The 21,484-nt window shown below is 44.3% G+C and overlaps 1 protein-coding gene across 1 annotated transcript; it reads right to left on the bottom strand.

Annotated features, from left to right (window-relative positions):
• CHRNA6 (cholinergic receptor nicotinic alpha 6 subunit) lies at window positions 1-10,138 on the bottom strand. Its single transcript, XM_081519637.1, has 6 exons — window positions 10,060-10,138; window positions 7,733-7,872; window positions 4,743-4,787; window positions 3,485-3,594; window positions 2,406-3,384; window positions 1-132 (listed from the first exon to the last, which is right to left on the bottom strand). The coding sequence occupies exons 1-6, from the start codon at window positions 10,136-10,138 to the stop codon at window positions 1-3; spliced, it is 1,485 nt and encodes a 494-aa protein (XP_081375763.1).
• Window positions 10,139-21,484: the final 11,346 nt, after the last annotated feature.

Below are 21,484 nucleotides of genomic sequence, written 5' to 3'. Positions count from 1 at the left end.
TTACAAATGCCCTGTGTTCCCCAGGAGCGGCTGGAGAAACAGCCCCGCAGTTCCAAACACACAGACGATTATAAACACCCATAGGAACACCCTGTCCACCACCATGGCCACGTATTTCCAGTCATCCTCTGCCTGAAAGACAAAATGTCAAACACCTGTAAAAACTGAAAACCAGGGGAGATAAGCTCTGTTTCAAATACAAGCTGCCTCCTTTGTACAGAAGATTCGCTGACAATTTTTAAAGCAAATATCCCTACGATTCTGGTTAACCCGCGTCTCCTCCGTAGTCTACACGGAGAACATCCATTTGTCTGCAGACACAGGGTGTGTGTCTGCCATCAGTCCTGGGGCAGAGGGCTGCAGAGTCAGCAGGCTCCCACGGGGCACACAGGGCATCTCCTGACCGCAAGTGTGTGTGTGTGTAAGTCGCTCAGTCACGTTCGACTCTTTGCAACCCCGTGGACTGTTGCCCACCAGCCTCCTCTGACAGTGGGATTTTCCAGGCAAGAAAACTGGAGTGGGTTGTCATCCCCTTCTCCTGCCTGGCTGCACGTGGGAGCCCTGAAAGAGAGGCTCAGATCGCTCCATTCTCGCATTAACGGAGAAAAAAGCACAACCTGAAAGTTGAGAATTATTTTTTTAATTTATTTTTAATTGGAGGAAAATTGCTTTACAATATTGTGTTGGTTTCTGTCGTACAGCAACTCGAATCAGTCATAGTTAGATAAATATAAGGCTCTCCCTCTTGGGCCTCCCTTCCCTCCCCTCGAGAGTTATGTTCTATTTGGTGGATTTTCTGAGGACTTCAAGCCTGGGAGGCAGCCTCTGGATCGCTCTGAGGGACTGCCCTGAAGAGGTAAGGGAGGAGCCAGGATAATAAGGAGATTTTGCAACAAAGACCAGGTAGTCAGAACAACAAAAGATGACATCGCAGAGTATCTTGTTGCATTTGACCACCGCAATCATCCTTTGATGTTTCAACTGCCTAGTTTTTGTTGCAAAACCTCCTATATATCCTGGCTCCTCCCTATCAAATCTCCTAGGACAAACCATACTGGAAAAGAATATTTAAAAAGAATGTATATGTATAACTGACTCACTTTGCTGTACAACAGAAACTAGCACAACGTTGTAAATCAAATATCCTTCAATTTTTTTAAAGTTTTTGAAAAGATTACTGTTAATTAAGGAAAACCAGACATCTCAAGTTAATGAGTTTACTGCTTTTCTATAGATGGGAAAAGGCAAGAGTCCGGGCTTACAGAAATCATTCCTTGGATGTGCACCTTAACTATCTAAAGCCAGTATCCCGCTTTCTCCATCCTGAGGCCTCTCAGGGTGCACAGTTGGGGTGACGGCAGTGACTGGATGGCTGCAGCATCCATTGTTAACTGACAGAGCAGGGACACTTGTCACCCACTCTTGTCATGAGCACCATGGAACCCCTGACCCTGTGGCAAGTCCAGGAACTGGGTTTGAGGCAGCAGAGGGTGGGGGATAAGCCCTGCAGGATGATGGTCCCCCATCAGGAGCCAGCAGCCCTCTAGACCCTGGCATCACACTAGTGTGGAGAGCTCCTTACATCTCTCCTGCCCTTCCTGTTCCCAACCTCCAGGAGCCCTACTTGGTGGTGCTGAAGTCAGAGCAACTGTCCCCTAGGTTTGACGAAGGTGTCCTCACTGTAGGGAGTCCCAGGCTCAGCTGCTCCTGATACACCCCCCCCCCAACCTGTGTGACACACATTCTGTGTCCTCCCTGGTACCAGCGGGCAGACTTCAGGTCTGCGATGTCCTTTCATTGGGAGACAAGGATGCTGGCAGCTGCCATCAGGTCAGACCCAGACCCCTGGCATGAGTTTTCAGAGGCGCCTAGCTAGTCATCCTGATGGGATGGAAAGTTGGCATACATTTCTTCAGCTCTGTCTTTGGAGGATGCAGAGGCCTGTCCTGCTATAGTTAGACCCTGGGCAGCGGGAGCCGACTGAGTTGATGCTAAAAATATCCCCGAAGCTCATTCAATCAGCACTTGAATCCCTGTCAGGTCTAGTGAGTGCGATTGGAGCTGCAGCCTTCCGTCCTGTCCCTCCGCTGGCTCTTCCCTCTCCCAGCCTTCCTTAGGCAGTGGCTCTCAGTTTAACTAACCAAGACTGTCCTGAGTGTTTATTTTAACCAGATTTCACTTGAGTTGACATTTCTGGAGGCAAAGATTTGCTCTGAGGCCATCCCTTACTCTGTCCCTTCAGCAGGGCAGTTCACCCCTAACTGCAGCATCACAGAGCTGGATCTCAGGGCACCCACTCTCCGACTGTCTTGCAAACAGAACTCACACTTGAGTTCTGATTAGGGTTCTACCCAGGGCCCCTAGGCCTGCCATGGGTGGACAGACTAGAGAACTCATGCATTTACCTCCTTTGTTTCATTTTGGTTCTTCATGTTTTCTGCTATGAAATGAACACTATCGATTACGTCTTCAACTTCAGGCAAGAGCTCCGAATTTTTAGCCATCCACTGTAAAGGCTGATGACTTAATCTTCTCTTGCTGGTGGCAGGTTCACTGGATCGATGACAGTGGCAGCATTCTTTGAGAAGTCTGGGCTCTTTGTGATGATCAAACTTGACTTTGGCAGGCCTACTGGAGACTCCTTTGGGGTTCCTATCAGATCCTGTCTCCTTCGTCTTGTCCAGAGGCCTCTTCATCATCAGGATCTGGGGTAACAGCCGGAGGAAGACCGCCTTCACCCACGTGGGCATGTTGTGGGTGGTCGGGGTGCGATAGTGGATATTCAAGACAAACACCGTCACCACGATGGACAGGGTGACGAAGATCATGGTGAAGAGCAGGTATTCGCCCACCAGGGGGATCACGAGAGACGTGGACGGGATGGTTTCTGTGATCACTAGCAAAAACACGGTCAGGGAGAGCAGCACTGAAATGCAAAGCGTCACTTTTTCACCACAGTCAGAAGGAAGGTAGAAGACCAAGACAGTGAGAAACGAAATAAAGAGACAGGGGATGATCAGATTAATGGTGTAAAACATCGGCAGTCTCCTAATGTAGAAAGAATAGGTGATGTCTGTGTATATCTCTTCACAACAGTTGTACTTTATGTCATGCTTGTAGCCAGAAGCGTCGACAATTTCCCACTCACTGTTCTCCCAAAACTCATTCATGTCCACTTTAGAGCCAATGATTAGAAGGTCAATTTCAGCTTTGTCGTAAGTCCAGGAACCAAATTTCAGGGAACAATTTTGATGGTCAAAAGGGAAAAAAGTGATATCCATAGGACAAGAACTCTTAAAAATCGCTGGTGGAGTCCAGGTTATCATGCCATCGTATTTAAGCAGAGCTTTTGTCTTGCCTTCGACTTGGAAGTCACCGACCGCACTGCAAAGTAAATCAGATGCCATTAGTGACTCCCCCATGCTTTGGGTCAGCCTGCACCTAAGGCAGCTTTGGGAAAAGACTGGCTGTCGGGCGCGCATACTTGTTGTAGAGCACGATGTCAGGCTTCCAGATCATCTCGGCAGGAACACGAAGAGTCTCAATGCCGTCATATTCCGTAGGGTCCCAACGCAGTTTATAATCATTCCAGATCTGAGGGAAATAGGAGTCAGTTTTAAAAATTCTTCACTTTCTTCTAATGTTAATCCTATATTGGCTCAACAGTTTTTTGAAAAGGTTTTTATTTGAAGAGTACATGGTTTAATCAGTCATACCATCTTATTCTTCCTGTTGCTCTTAATCTTTTATGTAAATTTTGCAATAAACCTATCATCATACTATCTTTTAATATCAGAAGTGGATTGCTACTAGAGATTGAACACAGTCCTTGGAATGTGGAAATGCACAGTGCAGGAGACCCCGGTTTGATTTCTGAGTTGGGAAAATCTGCTGGAGAAGGGATAGGCTACCCACTCCAGTATTCTTGGGCTTCCCTGGTGGCTCAGCTGGTAAAGAATTCACCTACAATGTGGAAGACCTGGGTTCGATCCCTGGGTTGGGAAGATCCCCTGGAGAAGGGAAAGGCTACCCACTCCAGTATTCTGGCCTGGAGAATTCCATGGACTCTATAGTCCATGGGGTCACAAAGAGTCAGACTTGACTGAGCAACTTTCACTTAACTTTGGTTTCTACCAAAAGCTGGGAGATTAAACTCAAGGGGAACAAGGTGGCTGAGCTGATTGGGGCAAAAATAGGTTATCCACTAGATATTAGATATGTATCTATTGATTATTAATTAACTGGTCGAGTTTATAGACTGTTTCCGCATTCCATAGACTATGTTCAATCTCTAGTAGCAATCCATCTCTAATAATAAAAAGATAGTCGGATGATAGGTTTATTACAAAATCTGCATAAAAGATTAAGAGCAAAAGGAAGAATGAGATGGCATGACAGATTAACCCAAACAGTGGGAATCTAAGCCACAGCAGAATCAAAGAGTGGGTCAGCATTGGGCTCTGGAGCTCAAGATATAAGCAAAAACAGGAGGCCTGAGAGCAGGAACCTTCAAAGGACAGAGTCAGTGAGAACTTTGTCAGCAGGTTCTGCACCTGACGCTTGCAGCCAGGCAGCTGTTACCAGATTGAACTTTGGGTTTTGGAGATAGATAATATTTTACACTCTGTCATAAACTGGAGATGGAAAGAGGGAGTGCTAGTGGATTTTATCCACTGGACATTACTAAACTGACGTGTCAGTGACATAGTTTCCAGAGAAGAGTAAGGGACATAGACACATACGTGACGTAGCCACAAGTTGGTTTCCATGATCTGGTTTACTTCATCCTGGGAAGACGAAACAATATTTTTTTAGCCTCAAATGTACCTGCTGATAGAACTGAATCTTAGAGCAAAAATCACAACTAAAAAGAGCTGAGCTGAGTTCGTGCTAATGGAGGAAAATAAGGAAGACTGAAAAGGTGACTTCTAAAAATCAACCAAAAATACAGTATTTCCACACTGGTCCCCACCCTGCTGACTTCGAAAGGAAATGTGGCTTTATTACTGTCTTTCAAATCTGACTGAAGCTTCACTTTTTCTGTGAAGGCTTTCTGACCTCTGCAGCCCACAAAGCCTTCGGATCTCATGAAAAGAAAGAAGGGAGAGAAAAGAGTGGGAGGAGGGAGGGGACATCCAGCCGATGGTGGAGGACATCATTGTTTTTGCCATCTTCTTCCCCAGCTGTGCCCCAGCACCCTCTAGGCTCTCAGTCCTAAGCCCAACCACCCCTGGAGGTGTCAGCTCAGCTTGCCGTGGAGTCTTCCAGCTGGATCCTGCCACTCCCCACAACACATCTCTCACTCCTGCCCAATCCACTGCCGATTGCTTCTTCACTCATTCATTAACAAATATTTATTGAGTACCTACTACATGCTCTATAAATGCTTGGGTTACAGAAATAACCAGCATAGGAAAATACCCCTACCTATGTGTGTCTAATGGCGAAGGGAATGGCAACCCATTCCAGCATTCTTGCCTGGGAAATCCCATGGACAGAGGAACCTGGTGGGCTACAGTCCATGCAGAGTCGGACACAACTAAGTGACTAACACACACACACACGTGTGTATCTAAGCTATTAGCTGGGGAGACAGAAAATCAAAAATAAATATATGATACAATGTAAGATGCCTCCCTGGTGGCTCAGATGGTAAGGAATCTGCCTGCAATGCCAGAGACCCATGTTCGATCCCTGAGTTGGAAAGATCCCCCGGAGAAGGGAATGGCAACCCACTCAGTATTCTTGTCTGGAGAATCCCCATGGACAGAGGAGCCTGATGGGCTACAGTCCATGGGGGTCACAAACAATCGGACACAACTGAGCAACTAACACACACACATAATGTAAGATAGTGATAAGTCTTACGGAAAAAAAATAAAGAGGGGCTGAGTGGTGTGTGTATATGTGTGTGTGCACACGTGCATACACATGTCTTTTAGACAGGGTGAAGCAGGAAGGCTTCTCTGAGGAGATGGTTTAAGTAAGTACCTAAATGACCTGCAGAGGGTCATGGAGCTCTCTGGAAGAAATGCATTCCTGGCTGACATCCCAAATATAATGTGCTCCTAAGCAGCTACCACCTCCCAGTGGAGTAGCTACTGAAGACACATCCAGAACCTTCAGCACTCTCACAGTGCAACATTTGGAGGCTAATGATGGTCACTAGTGCCAGCAATGGACTCTCAAAACTTACCACCATTTCTCCCAAGCAAAGCTGAGCAGAAGGAGGCCTCTTCCCTGTCTGGGACTGTCCCCCACCCCCATCCGGGTGCCCTCTGTCTGTATACCACCGTCTCACAGATGCTCCACACGCCCCTTGGGAGCCTGCCTATTCCTAGAATTTGGTCCACGTCCGGAGTCTCAGGCCAGCCTGCGCCTGCCATGCCTCGGAATCCAGAACCTGCCCAGTACTGGGGCACCAGGCCCCAAACCTCCTCTGCCAGCACCTAGGTGCCAAGATTCAAAACAAAGAACTCTCATCCTCTCTGCCCTTGAACAGGGTACCAATTAATTTAAATGAAGGCCTCCAAATGCCCATCTGTTTCTCAGGACTTGATGGAACCCTATATCATAGAAGGTGAACTTTTTCCTCATTCTGTAACACAGGAGACTTAGAGCAGTTCACTCATAGAGTAAAACAGGCATGAGCGTAGGGGTTAAACAGGCTTGACTGAACTGTAGTGCTGCCATCTGTAATCACGTGTCACTGGGAACGTGGCTGACCTGAGCTGCTCTCTCCCCAGCTCTAAGATGCAAAGGACGGCCACGGAGTGTAGACACAGTACATAACAGGTGCACGACGAAGTCAACTCCTTTTGTGTCCCCTCAACTGCCCCCCTTCGCCTCTTGGCTTCACAAACTGGTTCTGAGAGCATTTCCAGAAATACACTACCTTAACAGAAATAAATATATTACTTTGCCAACAAAGGTCTGTCTAGTCAAAGCTACGGTTTCTCCAGTAGTCATGTATGGATGTGAGAGTTGGACTATAAAGAAAGCTGAGCGTCGAAGAATTGATGCTTTTGAACTGTGGTGTTGGAGAAGACTCTTGAGAGTCCCTTGGACTGCAAGGAGATCCAACCAGTCCATCCTAAAGGAGATCAGTCCTGGGTGTTCATTGGAAGGACTGATGCTGAAGCTGAAACTCCAATACTTTGGCCACCTGTTGTGAAGAACTGACTCATTTGAAAAGACCATGATGCTGGGAAAGATTGAAGGTGGGAGGAGAAGGGGACAACAGAGGATGAGATGGTTGGATGGCATCACCGACTCGATGGACCTGAGTTTGAATAAACTCCGGGAGTTGGTGATGGACAGGGAGGCCTGGCGTTCTGCAGTCCATGGGGTCGCAGAGAGTCGGACACAACTGAGCAGCTGAACTGAACAGAAATGATGACAGCATCCTGGGAGGAGTAGATCCCTTGCAATGGGCCAGCTTTGAAGGGCGGGTACTTCGTAGATTCTTGTTTGTTCCTTTTTTTTGTTTGAAGTTTTTGGCTTTTTTTTTCTGGTTGAGCCACATGGCTTGTGGGATCTTAGTTTCCCGACCTGAGATCAAACCTGTGCCCTTGGAGTCCAGCATGGAGTGGGTAGTACTCCCCACTGGACTGCCAGACAATTCCTTTAAATCCCTTTATTTACCCCCGTGCAGTGAGTGGGAATTGCTCAGACCCCTCAGAGTTGGAGCCCCTTGAGGCCACGTGGTACGTGGTGACCCCCTCGCACTTACCACATCGGCCAGCTGTGTGATGGCCACTTCAAAATACACGGTGATCGGGTCGGAAACGTTCTCCACGGGCCTGATGAACTGGTTATAATGAGCGAAGAGCTTCTGAAAGAGCCTCTCCTCCGATGCGCAGCCGGCACAGCCTTCGGGCCAAACAGAGGGAGGAGTTAGAGAAGCAGAGAGCGTGCCCGCGGGGAGGTTCCAGGGCCTTCCCTCCCCAGGAGGCGGCACGGGCATCAGCGTCCCCAGGACCACGTCACCGGGCCCTCTCGGGCTCCTCGCCTTTGTCATGGAGATGAGAAGAGTAGGGCCCGCATCTCAGGACTGGTGAGAGACGAGACAAAGTGATGCTGGGAAGAGCACTTCTAAGTGGACGCTCGGCTCCATCACTGACCCGAGCTCACCGGCTCGCTGATCTAGTGACGAAAGTCCTGAGCTTCCCTGGGGGTCCAGTGTAACGTTCGCACTCGGCCTGCCAGTGCGGGGGACGTGGGTTCGATCCCTGGCCCGGGACGATCCCGCATGCCACGAGGTAACTAAGCCTGTGCACCACCACTGCTGAAGCCTGTGTGTCCCAGAGTCTGTGCTCCACACCAAGAGCAGCCTCTGAGAAGACAACACAGTTAGCGCAAGCCCACGCCCAGCAGTGGGGACCCAGCGCAGCCAAGAATTAATTCATGAATCAAGTGTTTTAAAAAGAGAAAAGTCCTGCTCTTTCTTGTCAAAGGACTGATCTGACTGGTCTTTGTTTCTACAACCAAGAGGGTGTGTAGCTGGGGAAACTTCATCAAACAAACTCAAATAGCTGTCAAGTTTATAAAGGTCTTAAGCCCTCCTTTTTAAAATCAACTTTCAACTTCAATTATCTTGGCGATGTGTGAGAGTGCAAAGTTTCTAAGAAAAATTTTGCTGAAAATATTTTTTAAAGAACCCCCAAAGTTCTTAAGCAATAGCTCTTTCAGTCATTAAATTTCAGACAACAACGTAATCATATTTCTTTGTATTTTCCCAAGAATGCATTAAATGTAGGTTACTTGCCTTCATTTGACATGATTCATCTCATTAATGCCCTTTCCATATTTTTCCTCATAGAAGTCAAATTTGATACCTGAAATATTAGACTATAAATTTCCCAAAGGGATTTATGCCCTGAAAGAAAAAAAATTTAAGGGGTTGCACAACTTACTAGGCAAAAACAAATGAAATGGTAGCTGTTATACTGCTAAATAAAGACTGTTCTTTGCCAAATGCATTTGGAAACACGGAAACATTGAGATTTGAGCAGGGAAAGAACAATTTTTTCTCTTGAATTTTTTATTTTGTCTTGGGGTATTAAAAATGTTGTGATAATTTCAGGTGAACAGCAAATGGACTCAGCCATCCATATACATGTATCCATTCTCCCCTAAACAACTCTCCCATCCAGCCTGCCACATAACATTGAGCAGAGCTCCATGTGCTGTACAGTAGATCCTTGTTGGTTATCCATTTTAAATATAGCTGTGTGTACATGTCCATCTCAAACTCCCTAACTATCCCTTCCTCTAGGCAACCATAAGTTTGTTCTGTAAGTCTGTTGAGACAGGAAAGAACAATTTTAGACATAAACCATCATTGTCTGCCATCTTTATTAATAATGATAGAGATATTTCTCCATAAAACAGGTAATACAAAAATCCTCCCATTCCCTATTTTCCTCCTTTAAGATTTTCCTTTTCCTTTGAGACATTTCAGATGAACCCTCCATGAGTCTTGGCAAGCAAATCCATGCAAAGCCAGCAGCACATGGAGGTGTGGCTTTGCAGACATGGATAGAATGACAGCTGTCTAAGTCCTAACTTTGAAAATGAATGACCTTCCTCTTGAGACACACTTCAGGACAGGAATATAACATAGTTCCCAAAACAAAGACAATTAGCTACAAAATGGAAGGCTTCATAGATTGAGGAATAGTATCAGCTAATAAACCACAGTTCTGAAAAAACATATAAATACAGATAAAGAAATTGAATATATCCATTGCAAAGATAGATAGGAAACTGTACCATTATTACTGTTGCATATTTTCATTGGGAAAATAAAATAAACTATGGTTTACAATGTTTTCTTGTCCTCCCCACCCCATTCTCCCCAATCTCATTTTACGAGTTAAGTCAACCAATTAAAAACGAATAGATTAATTAACAGCTGTATGAAGAGTAACTCCTGTACAAACACTCTCCATATTTGTCCATAGAGTATCCCATCTCTGCTCAGTGGCACACAAATAGAAGTATATATACACGCAGCTGAAAAGGAAACACGAAAAAAAAAGCAGAAATAAAACCTACCTTTAAAGCATAGTGCAAATACACACCACCAGACACACAGCACAAAGCGAAGGAATCCCTGACCCCCGCGGGGCAGCATGATTAAAACACTCTGATTTCTTGTCCCAGTCAAAGGATTATGGAAAACAAAGAGCTATCAGCCAGCCACTCACACTGGACCTTAAATCACCAGAGTCCACTGCAGTCCAAGTGTCTTCCGTGAAATGAAAACCTTCACAAATATAACACGGTCGTTCCCAATATCAGAGGCTGAAGCCAACCAAAAGGGCAAATCCAAAGGACTCAATCTGATATCAGGTGAGTCATCTCATCTCCTGACACCCTAGATCGCTTCTCGTGCAGGAGTGAAGAGGAGGAGAAGCCGGGGGGCGGGCGGCTGGGCAGACAGCACCGAGGAGGGATGGAAAACTCTGTCGCGGTTAGTGCATCTTTGCAGATCATCTTTTCCCAGCCACGGTCCTGAGGACAGCGAACACACCTTTCCTGAGCTGCAGCTGTAGGTCAAGTGCCTGCCAGGTCCCAATCCGTGTATTCTGATTCACTGAGTTCTCTAGCCCATCGGGGCTTAACCTTGTTACCAGAAAACGTTCTAAAACAGGAGTCCCTGTTAGGTGTGGTTTGGGGAGAACAGAATTAATCTGGTTTTGTCTGATTTCTAGTGCCTTGTTCTTCTGAGCTCGTCCTACAGGTACTAGAGATCAGCCTCCTGAGAACGAGACGAATGAATACTGAACACAGGATGCCAACTGGACTGTTCTATGTTTATTTAGACATCCTTGTCACCAGTTTATTTTCTTTTCATTCGCTTCTTTCCTCTGTAAGTTGTGTCAATAACATTCTGATGAATTATGCTTTCTGGCCAGATTTTGGTGTTGGTTAAGGGCAAGTTAGCAGCAAAATGAGAAGACAACCTACAGAATGGGGGAATTTATTTGGAAACCAAGTAAGAGGTTCATATTCAAAATATGTAAGGAACTCATCAAACTCAAGAGCAAATTAATAAATCCCAGCTGAGAAATGGTCAAAGGACCTGAATAGACATTTTTCCAAAGATGGCCGATGGGTATATGAAAAGGGGCTCAACCACACTAATCATCAGGAAATATGAATCTAACCACAAGGAGGTATCACCTCTTACCTACCAAGATGATGTTATAAGAAGACAAGAGATAACAAGTGTTAGTGGAGAAAACGGAATCCCTGTACAGTGTTTGGAAAGTAAATTGGTACAGCCACTCTGGAAAACAGTAGAAAGTTTCCTCAAAAAATTAAAACTAAGACTACCATACGATCTAGCAATCTCACCTCTGGGAATATAACCAAAGGAAATGAAAACAATTTCTCAGAGTAATATCTGGACTCCCACGATTGTTGAAGCATTATTATTCACAAGATATGGAAACAACCTGCTGTCTAGTGATGGATGAATGAATGAAGAAGTTGTGATATACATATATGTGTGTACATAACAGAATATTATTCAGCCATGCAAAAGAAAGAAATCCATTTATGACAACACAGATGAACCTGGAGACATTAAGCTCAGTGAAATAAGCCAGAGGCAGAAAAATACTGTATGATTTCATGTGCATGTGGAATCTAAAAAATTCCAGACTCAGAGAAGCAGAGCATAGCATGGCATGCTGGTAGGAAGTGGGATGGGGTGATGACGCGCTGTTGGTTGAAGGGCAGAACCTTTCAGTCATAGATGGATAAGTGCTGGTGATCTAACGTATAGCACGGTGACTACAGTTGCCATTTCTTTGAAATTTGCAAAGAAAATAGATCTCCAGTGTTCTTACCACCCCCTCAACACAAATGCATCATGATGATGTGAGTGATGCGTTAGCCTAATCGTGGTACTCATTTCACGATATAACATAAGTCAAATCGTCACATTGTGCACTGTAAGTATACACACTTTCTATTGGTCAATTACACCTCACTAAAGCTGAGGAAAAAGAAAAGGAGTAAGACCTGAATATGATGCCCCAGGGTCCTCCCTTCCAAGCATTCCATCATCACGGAAACTACACTTGGCAACTGTGCAGACTTTAGACAAACGGTTTCCCTCACAATTACACTGGCCTTGTATCTCCTTCAAGAACGATCATTTATTTAGCACCAGACTTATACCAGACACTGGGCTGGTTGCCTTGGATATGTCACCTTAAGAGGTTAGCCTCCTTGAAGCACAGGGGCTTTTGTCCTTTGCCAAAATGTCATGAGGACTTTGCAGAAAAAGTATCTGGACAACACTTGACCGTGATGGATGAAAAGCCATCACATACCCTGAAATGGGGATATGCCTCTCTAGTTTTTAGAGTAAAACCCAAACCAAGTTGGCTATTTTCAAAGCACCAACAACATTCTCTACTGTTTCTATTGCTCAGGCTTTGATCAATTTGTCCTTCATACTTTCTAACAGATACACACTTCAGTCTCGCAGGAAAACTAATATCTCACATCTTTTGTTTTGTCCACCCATCCTTCTCTAGCCATCCCCTGTCAGCTTAAAGAGCCCCTCTAGAGGAAGGATTCTGATGGGATTCATCCAGAATCGGCCTTTCTTTCTTCCAGGAGCGTGCAGATGTCTGTCCCCAGTGCTAAGGTGCAGAGTGGGGTGTGGGGGGACTTTGTGGAGGGGTTCACAGAGGGACCTCACCAGAGGTGAAGGAAGCAGAGGAAAGAACATGGACTTTAGAGTCAGACAGATTTGGATTCTGGCCCCAGAACTTAGCATCCCCTGAGACCTGCCATCATCAGAAAAATGTGATTAAATTTGGTAACATAAATCCTTTAATCTCTCTCTACCCAATTTTTCATGGGATTTTTACTCACTCTCTTATTGGTACAAATAAGTAATACGATTAAGTGAATCTAAAGCCTGAACATATTTTAAATATACTTTTTAAAATATTCCTTAAAATGTTTAAAATATTTTAAAATATATTTTAAATATTTTCAGGAAGAGTATATTTTAAAAGCTTGTAAAGTAAATGCATTCTCCCATTCAAAGAAAACATTTAAACTATTCCCTCATCATCAGAAAAATGCTTGAATTTTGTCGTTGAATTATGGACTTCAAGCCATTTTTGAAAATTGCAGAGAAAGAGGTTAAGACAAAGCATACAGGGGAAAACAAGTACACTTTCAAAAAAAATTTTTTTTAATTCAAGTAATAAAAGTTTAAAGACAGTGTGTCTTTTCCTGATGTTGCTGTACCGTTTCAACTTCACATTCTGTGATTAGATTTTGCTTCGGATTGTTGAACCAGCTGAAAGTTTCATGTTACTGATCATGGTTTATGGAGGTGGAAAGGCTGCCCGGAGGTGAGAGGTTAATTAACATGGGAAGAGCTGGGGCGGTTCTCCTTCCCCCACTTAACCTGCACCCCATCACCTCCTCCTTCCTCTCGGCCAGTTCCAAAGGGAAAAAGGAAGAAGTAGTGGATCTTAACTTTCTTCAAGACCATGAATATCTGATAAAGACTATGGATTCTGTGCCCCCCACCCATGTGCATCAAACACCATGCATCATATAATTCCCAGGGGTCCCAGACCGATGGGAGGCAGCCCTGCTTAGAGGGAACTGCAACTGGTTCCATTGTCTTCCCAAGATCTGTCCCCAGTTACTCCACATCCTCCCTTTTTCTTTTTTTGGGTTGTTGTTGTTATTTAGTGACATGTTATTTAGCCGGCCAGGCTCCTCTGTCCATGGGATTCTCCAGGCAAGAATACTGGAGTGGGTTGCATTTCCTTCTCCAGGGGATCTTCCTGACCCAGGGATTGAGCCCAGGTCTCCTGCACTGCAGGCAGATTCTTTACCAACTAAGCTACCAGGGAAGCCCTTAGTGACATTTAGAATATAATATACTATTCTAAATGTTTATTAATATTTATTAATTTTATTTGTAAATAAATTTATTTATAAATAAAATATTTATTAATATTCTCCTTATAGCATGTGTGCCACCATATTGAGCACCATTGTTAATATCATAGCAGGTCTTGGTTGGGGCAAAATAATTTTAAGGGCTCAAAAAAAAAAGGCAGTTTAGCTGAACACTATACATGACACCACAAGCCATGCAAGATCTACATTCTCTTTTTGTAGAATAACGTATTCTAAAGAGCTACAGTTTTAGGAAATCAGGACTTTTCTGGTGGTCCAGCGGTTAAGACAATGAGCTTCCATGGCAGGGGGCGTGGGTTTAACCTGTGGTCACTGGAATTTTCCGCACGCCGAATGGGGCAGCAAAAAAAAGACTAGCACCTTCAAGAACTAATGTGTCAGGAAACTGAAAGGCTTCAGAGACCGATTGTTGGTTTCCTTTTTGGATTTTATCCATAGAAGCAAACTTCAATTTGAAGGTTTGCTTCGGGGGGTCAGGGAGAAAAGTGATACTGGTTAATATGAAACTTTTTTATTAATATATTTTAAGCTTTTCCCTCCCTAGCTGCTAAATTAAAGCCATTGCCTCAGCCTGTTCTACAAATAAAGGAGACTCTTTGATACCGTTCCGTAGAGTTGGTTATGTTCTTATTTGAAGTTTCAGGGATTTGGGGCATAGAGATTGCATGAATGAACATTTCATTGACCTTTTTCCCACTGTCAGTTCTCTTTAAACTCAAATGAGAAGACTCTTCAGTTGTCCCTAAAGAAATGTAAAGGAAATAACCCTTTAAACATGTATTATTTATAAATCCACTGCAGCAAAACATCTTCAATAATTTAATGATCCCATATGCTTGGCTTTGCTTTTTTTTTAAACTGTCATTAAACACTCACATGTTTAATATCCCTAGTCAGTAGCGTTTCAAATCCACCCCACTTGACATTTCCAACACAAGAAAAATAAAATAGCAGAAGGGTAATATTCAAATTATGTGGTCATTTTAGACCACAGAGAAACTTTTAATAAATAGCTCATAAAAGAGGCTCAAACAGACCATACAATGCCCACATTTTGTCCATGTAAATTTTAAGAAATAGAGAAAGCCTTAGAACCTGGGCTGGGGTCAAGCAGTCAAAGTAGGAAGCTTGTTACAATGTGCAGACATTGAATAATAATGATGGCGCTCTCTCAGCACTCCTTATCCAATCACGAGGCTAAGCCCTGTACCACCTCTGTTTCGTTTTAATCCACACGGCATTCCGCAGAGGTGAGACCCAGTTTTGTTAAGTGAGGATTTTGGCACTCAGACAGCCCATCATAGCAGCCACACGGCTGAGTTGGGATCCCAATCTAGGTCTGTCTAAATCTAGAGGTAATGCTTTCACCTTAAAACTACACTCAAGTGCTTTCAGATTCATGAATACTTTATAAATCTGATGTATTTTTAGAGGGTTGTTACTGAAATGGGCCACGGTGAGCACTAACTTTGTTATTATTCCCAGTGCATCCCTCATGTGAGCTGGGAAGGTCAAGGCTAATTTGTGCAGGGAGTTGAAATGATGGACACAGGACCAGACATGAATGAAAGCCCAGGGGATTGCCCTGCTTAGGGCTCAGGTGAGCTCCCTTCTCCAGGAGTGTGGGGTTACAGCTACGTCCATGTTTGGGGGTGCTGTTGCTGGCTGTGCTGTGAACATCACTAAGTACCATGCTTTTCCAGCTGGAGTGATTCCTGCCCAGGACATTGGGAAATTTCTAACTTCCCCAGACTTTTCACTGCACTAAATGGGCAGCAATGATCTCTGGGTCTAACACAGGAGAAATAAATGTGCTTAAATCATAAATGCGCTCAAACGAAGAATCAATTCAAAGTGACCATTGTCCTAGGGGCCAGCAGTTATGGTAATAGAATGTATTGCACTACAGCAGACCCAGCTCTATGATTAGAAATGGAAACAACAATACCAATCAGTACTAGTTTCCCAGGGGCTACTATAACAAGTTACCATGAACTAGGTGGTTTAATATAACCAAAAGTTTTTCTTTCTTAAGTCCCGAGGCCAGCAGTCCAAAGTCAAGATATGGGCAGGACCACACTTCCTCTGAAGGCTTGAGGGGAGGATCCATCCTCTCCTCTTCCAGTTTCTGGAAGCTCCAGGTGTTCCTTGGCTTGGGGCAGCATGACTCCACCCTCTGCCTCTATCATTAATGGCCTCTTCCTGTCTGACTGTGCTGTCTCCTTTTGATCTCTTGTAAAGAAAATGGTCATACAATTTAGACCCTACTGGGTAATCCAGGCTAAACTCATCTCCAAATCCTTCACTTAATCACATCTTGTAAAGACTTTCTCAAAAAAAGGTCACATTTCAGACGAATGGATGAAGAAGATGTGGTCCATGTATACAGTGGAATACTACTCAGCCATAAAAAGGATGAAGTAATGCCATTTGCAGCAACATGGACATAACTAGAGATTATAATAAATGAAGTAATTCAGACAAAGACAAGTACCATGTAATATTACTTATATGTGGAATCTAAAATATGATACAAATGAACCTATCTATGAAATGGAATCAGAAAATGGACATAGAGAAGTCTTGTGGTTACCAAGGGGGAGGGGGTTGTGGGAGGAATGGAGTGGGAGGTTGGGATTAGCAGATGCAAGCTTTTATGCAGAGTATGGATAAACAACAAGGTCCTACTGTATAGCACAGGGAACTATATTCAATACCCTGTGATAAACTGTAATGGAAAAGAATATATATATAACTGAATCACTTCGCTGTACAGTAGAAATTAACACATTGCAAATCAACTATACTTCAATAAAAATAAATAAATTTCCAAGATGTTTTCAGATTAATGATTTATAGCTAACAACAACAACAACAAAAACACCGAAGACAGTCAGATAGTCACATTCACAGGTACTGAGGTCAGGACATGGACACATTGTTTTAGGGGCCACCATGTACCCCACTACAGCATCTCACAGGGTTGTGATGAGGATCTAATCAGAAATTGTATGTAATAGCAGCTACTGATGTACCATAGGGGTAACTCACATTCATTTTCTTCTTTCATAGAGCAACATTTCCATGTGTTCAACAGACCTGGGGGAGCAGTGGGAAGACCCAGGAAGCAAGAGTGCTTTTTCCCACAGTGATACAGATTTCTTGTTCTTTCAAAGAAGAAAACCTGAAAAGTTCCTTAGATGACGGTTCCTGATGTACATGCATGCTAAGTGCATGCTAAGTCGCTTCATCGGGTCCAACTCTTTGCAGCCCTACGGACTGCAGCCTGCCAGGCTCCTCTGTCGTGGTTCTCAAATGTCCGAGCGCCTCAGAATCCAGGTGGGAAGACAGTCTTAAAAGGTCAGACTCTGGCCTCATCCTCAGAAATTCTGATCCACAGGCCTGGGGTCGGGCCCAGAAGCTGTATCTTTAAAAAGCTCCCAAGCTGATCCTGATGCAGGTGGTCAGCCCCACCCCCCTGAGGAAGTCCTCCAGAGAGCTGCCGGAAGATTCCCACACAGCTGATCCGCAGAGTGCCTGTCTGATATTATAGAGTCAGACGTTTCTGGGACAGACTCATTCCAGCAAACTTGTACGCCACAAAGCAAACACCTATTCTGAAGTTGCCATACAGCCCCGTGTTGGAGATAAAAAAAAAAAAAAAAGGCTCATTCGACTTCAGTATTGACCAAGTCCTGCTATGTCCTGGGCACAGTGACAGATACTGAAATACACCTATAGAGAATACATATTTGTTTTTTCAAGTACCCATGGCACATTTACAAAAACTGACCTCTTATTATGGCTCAGCTGGTAAAGAATCCTCCTGCAATGCGGGAGACCTGGGTTTAATCCCTAGATTGGGAAGATCCCCTGGAGAAGGGAAAGACTACCCACTCCAGTATTCTGGCCTGGAGAATTCCATGGACTGTATAGTCCATGGGATTACAAAGAGTCAGACATGACTGAGCGACTTTAAATGTAAAATGTAAACGTAAAATGACCTCCTCTTAGGAACCAAAAGCATCTCAACAAGTAACAAAGAATATATACAATACAGAAGGTTCTCTGCCCACGAAAAAGCAAAATAGAACATCATCTATTCCAAGATAATTCCCTCAACGTCCCTTTCTGGCAGCTGTTAAATGTTTTCTCAGCCTTTTATTTTTTTAGGTTGGGGGCAGATGAAACCAGTAAGGAACAGAGCTCTTAGGACTCAGGCGTCACCAGCTGGAGCATAACCGAGACCGTCTTAATCCAGGTCCCGATGGCTCAGTGACACCTGCCCCCAGCCGTGCAGAGGGCAGCGTGCCCCCCGAGCCTGTCACTCCGGCTGCTGTCGGTGCTCCCTTGGGAGCTTGGCCGCCCCGGGTGTTCCTGCTGCTTTGCTGAACTGTCTTGCCCAAAGCCAGAGCGGATCTGGGTCTGAGATCATGGGAGACGGTTGGAGGGATGGGACAGGGAGAGGGGGGCCGGGCAGGGGGTGCCCAAAGAGCCTTCCCCTCTGCCCCGGCCCCCAGTAGCAGCCTCCACCTGCAAAGTCTAGTGCCTTCTATTCTGGAGCCCCCACAGCAGAACTCACACTTCTTTGTCACCCCAAAGAGGCAGAGGCCCCAGTGCCCGTCTGTGGCTGGGAAAGCTGGGGCAGACGGAGGCTGCCAGGAGACACATATCCAGAGGCAGCCATGTGAAGAGACTGGAAGGGATGAGCAGGAGGAGGGGGTATCCACGGCAGACACCGAAGTCCTCTCAGGGCAGACAGCAAGTCCCTGCCAGCTCATCACTATGCCAGCTCACAGATGAACTCTTCAGTTCAGTCGCTCAGTCATGTCTGACTCTGCAAAACCCCATGGACTGCAGCACACCAGGCTTCCCTGTCCATCACCAACTCCTGGAGTTTACTCAAACTCATGTCCTTGAAGTCGGTGATGCCATCCAACCAACTCATCCTCTGTCATTCCCTTCTCCTCCTGCCTTCAATCTTTCCCAACATTAGGGTCTTTTCCAATGAGTTGGTTCTTCACATCAGGTAGCCAAAGGATTGGAGTTTCAGCTTCAGTATCAGTCCTTCCAATGAACATTAGGACTCTGAATATTTAGGATTCTGGTGAATATTCAGCACCCTTAAAGGAGATCAAACTTGTGGGAAAGGAAGTGGACTGTGACCCAAAAGAGGACATCAAGGCAGCGTGCTAGAGGCTACCAGGCAGGGCTGAGAGATCTACTGACACCCAGCACCAGCCCCCTTCGCGGGGAGTCCCTGGTGGAGTGACTTTACCTGTCCAGGCTGGCGTTTCTTCCTTAAGGCGAGGTGACACAGCCAGATGGACACAAGGCCCTGTCCAGCTCTCAGCTGCATCCAGCAGTGACAAGAGCAGATACTCGGTGGTAACCTAGTGTGTCAGTGTTGTTATTAAACAGCCTAATGAAGTAGCCTATTAGAAGGCATCAGAGCACTACTGTATCAATTCCACCTCTTCCCTTCCCTGGAGGTTCAGACAGTAAAGAATCTGCCAGCAAGGCGGTTCGAACCGGGGGTTGGGAAGATCCCCTGGAGAAGGAAATGGCTACCCACTGCAGTATTCTTGCCTGAAGAATCCCAAGGACAGAGGAGCCTGGTGGGCTACAGTTTATGGGGTCACCCTAATGCTTTACACTCTTCCCTAAACGTTACCTGGAGAGGAGACTTATGAATTAGCTTTGTGAGTCGGTCATGCAACAGAGCTGCCAAGGATCACATCTAGAATGAGACCTTCCAAAAACATAAGCAAATTAAATGAGCAGTATTAACGGTGTATTATGATCGGGCTTAAGCATTCCCAAAGCCCCCACCGCACCATGGCCTCGCAGGGTGATCAAAGAGAATAAGCCATCCAAGCAGGTTCCAAAAATCATAAGGGCACACTTTCTATCAACCAGTAACATCCAGATGCCCAGAAAAGCTAAAAGTAAACACACACACACACTGAAACGCATCGACCACCGTGGTGTATCCCTTATCTGGCTCTGCCTTTTTTATGTCTTAGAGCAGCCACCTTAAATCCTGAATTTTATCGTTTAATTCAAATACTCTCTTGAGACGTATATTAAATTGTGGTAAAGTTAATAACATTTCTTGAGAAAATACATAGAATAAGTCTGTTGGGGACATAATAAAGTTGCATGCAATTGGCATGACTACTTATCACTTTGTATAGTTTAAAATTTCAGTTTCAAAGGTTGGAAACATTGCGGAGGTGCTAGAATTTTCTCTGGAAAATTCACCAAATATCTCTCAAAGTGTTTTCAAGTTTGACTAATTTTGATCACATAACAGTTAGATGGATAATTTCAACAGAGAAAAATGAGCTCCCTCAAAACGCTCATAAGAAGTCAGTGTTGATATTTGAAGAAAGAAATCTTTTTTTCCATCAGAGGACTACAATATACATTGTATGATTTTAAGTTTCCAAGTATTGTGGTTGACTTATATATATATCTTTCTCCCTTTGTTTCTGTCCATTTTTTCATTTATTTTCCTGCTCTTTTACTAGGTTCATATATGTTTTTATCTGTTGGATCTCCATGATGGATTGGCCAGTTTCTCTTTCTTAAATTTCCTTCTTTATCTCTGGTAAAATTTTGTTTTAAAATCTATTTTGTCTGATGATAATATATCCACTCCAGTTGTATTTTGGTTGTTGTTTGCAGAGTATATCTTTTCTATCTTTTGCTTTCAACCCATTTGTATCTTTGAATCTAAAATGCATCTCTTACAGACAGCACACGTTGGATCACACTCTTTTTTTTCCAGGGTGACACTTTCTGCCTTTTGATTGGATTATTTAATCCATTTAGACCTCATGTTATTATTGGTATTACATTTGTCATTTGGTTTTTTGTTTCTATCATGTCCTTCATTGTCGTATTTTACATTAAGTGAATTTTTCTAATCTCACACTTAATTCCCTTTAATGATTTTTAAGCTATATTTTAAATTTATTTTCTTAGTGGTTGATTTAGAGCTTATAATATACAATTTAACTTGTCCTAACCTATTCAGATTTTTACTAACATAATTCTAGTGATATAGAAACTTTACTTCCACGTAGGCCCTGTCTTGTTGGCTCCGCCCTTCCGAAGTAGACTTCCTGTTACATTGAGCTAGGTGAGGAGCAGACACTCAGAAATCTTTCTGTTTTTGCCTCACGTGCACCCCTCCTTTCAGAAGTGTCCAGCGCCTCCAATTCCTGGCCTTTGTGGGGCCCTGTCAAGCCCATCGACCAAGGGCTTTCTCCACTGCTGGCTTGGGTTCCATTAATTCAGTTATCACCCATCTGTCTCTCTTTTAGTTTCTAAAATGTTGTCCTTTCCTTCCATCATCTTTGCCCTTATGAGCTTATATAATTTTCAATCCCTTTTAGCATTTTAACGGAGTTTCAGTTGGATGAGAGGCATGTTTTGACCCACCTCTAGAGGCCTGTCTCCCGTGACTCTTGAGGAGAGACCCCTGCGCCCCAGCAGACTTCCC

Source organism: Giraffa tippelskirchi, chromosome 8 (genome assembly GCF_054371585.1).
Source record: "Giraffa tippelskirchi isolate mGirTip1 chromosome 8, T2T-mGirTip1v1.2.pri, whole genome shotgun sequence".
Classification (NCBI taxonomy): Eukaryota; Metazoa; Chordata; class Mammalia; order Artiodactyla; family Giraffidae; genus Giraffa; species Giraffa tippelskirchi.
The sequence above is the reverse complement of the archived record's forward strand: the minus strand, read 5'-3'. Positions and strand labels throughout refer to the sequence as shown.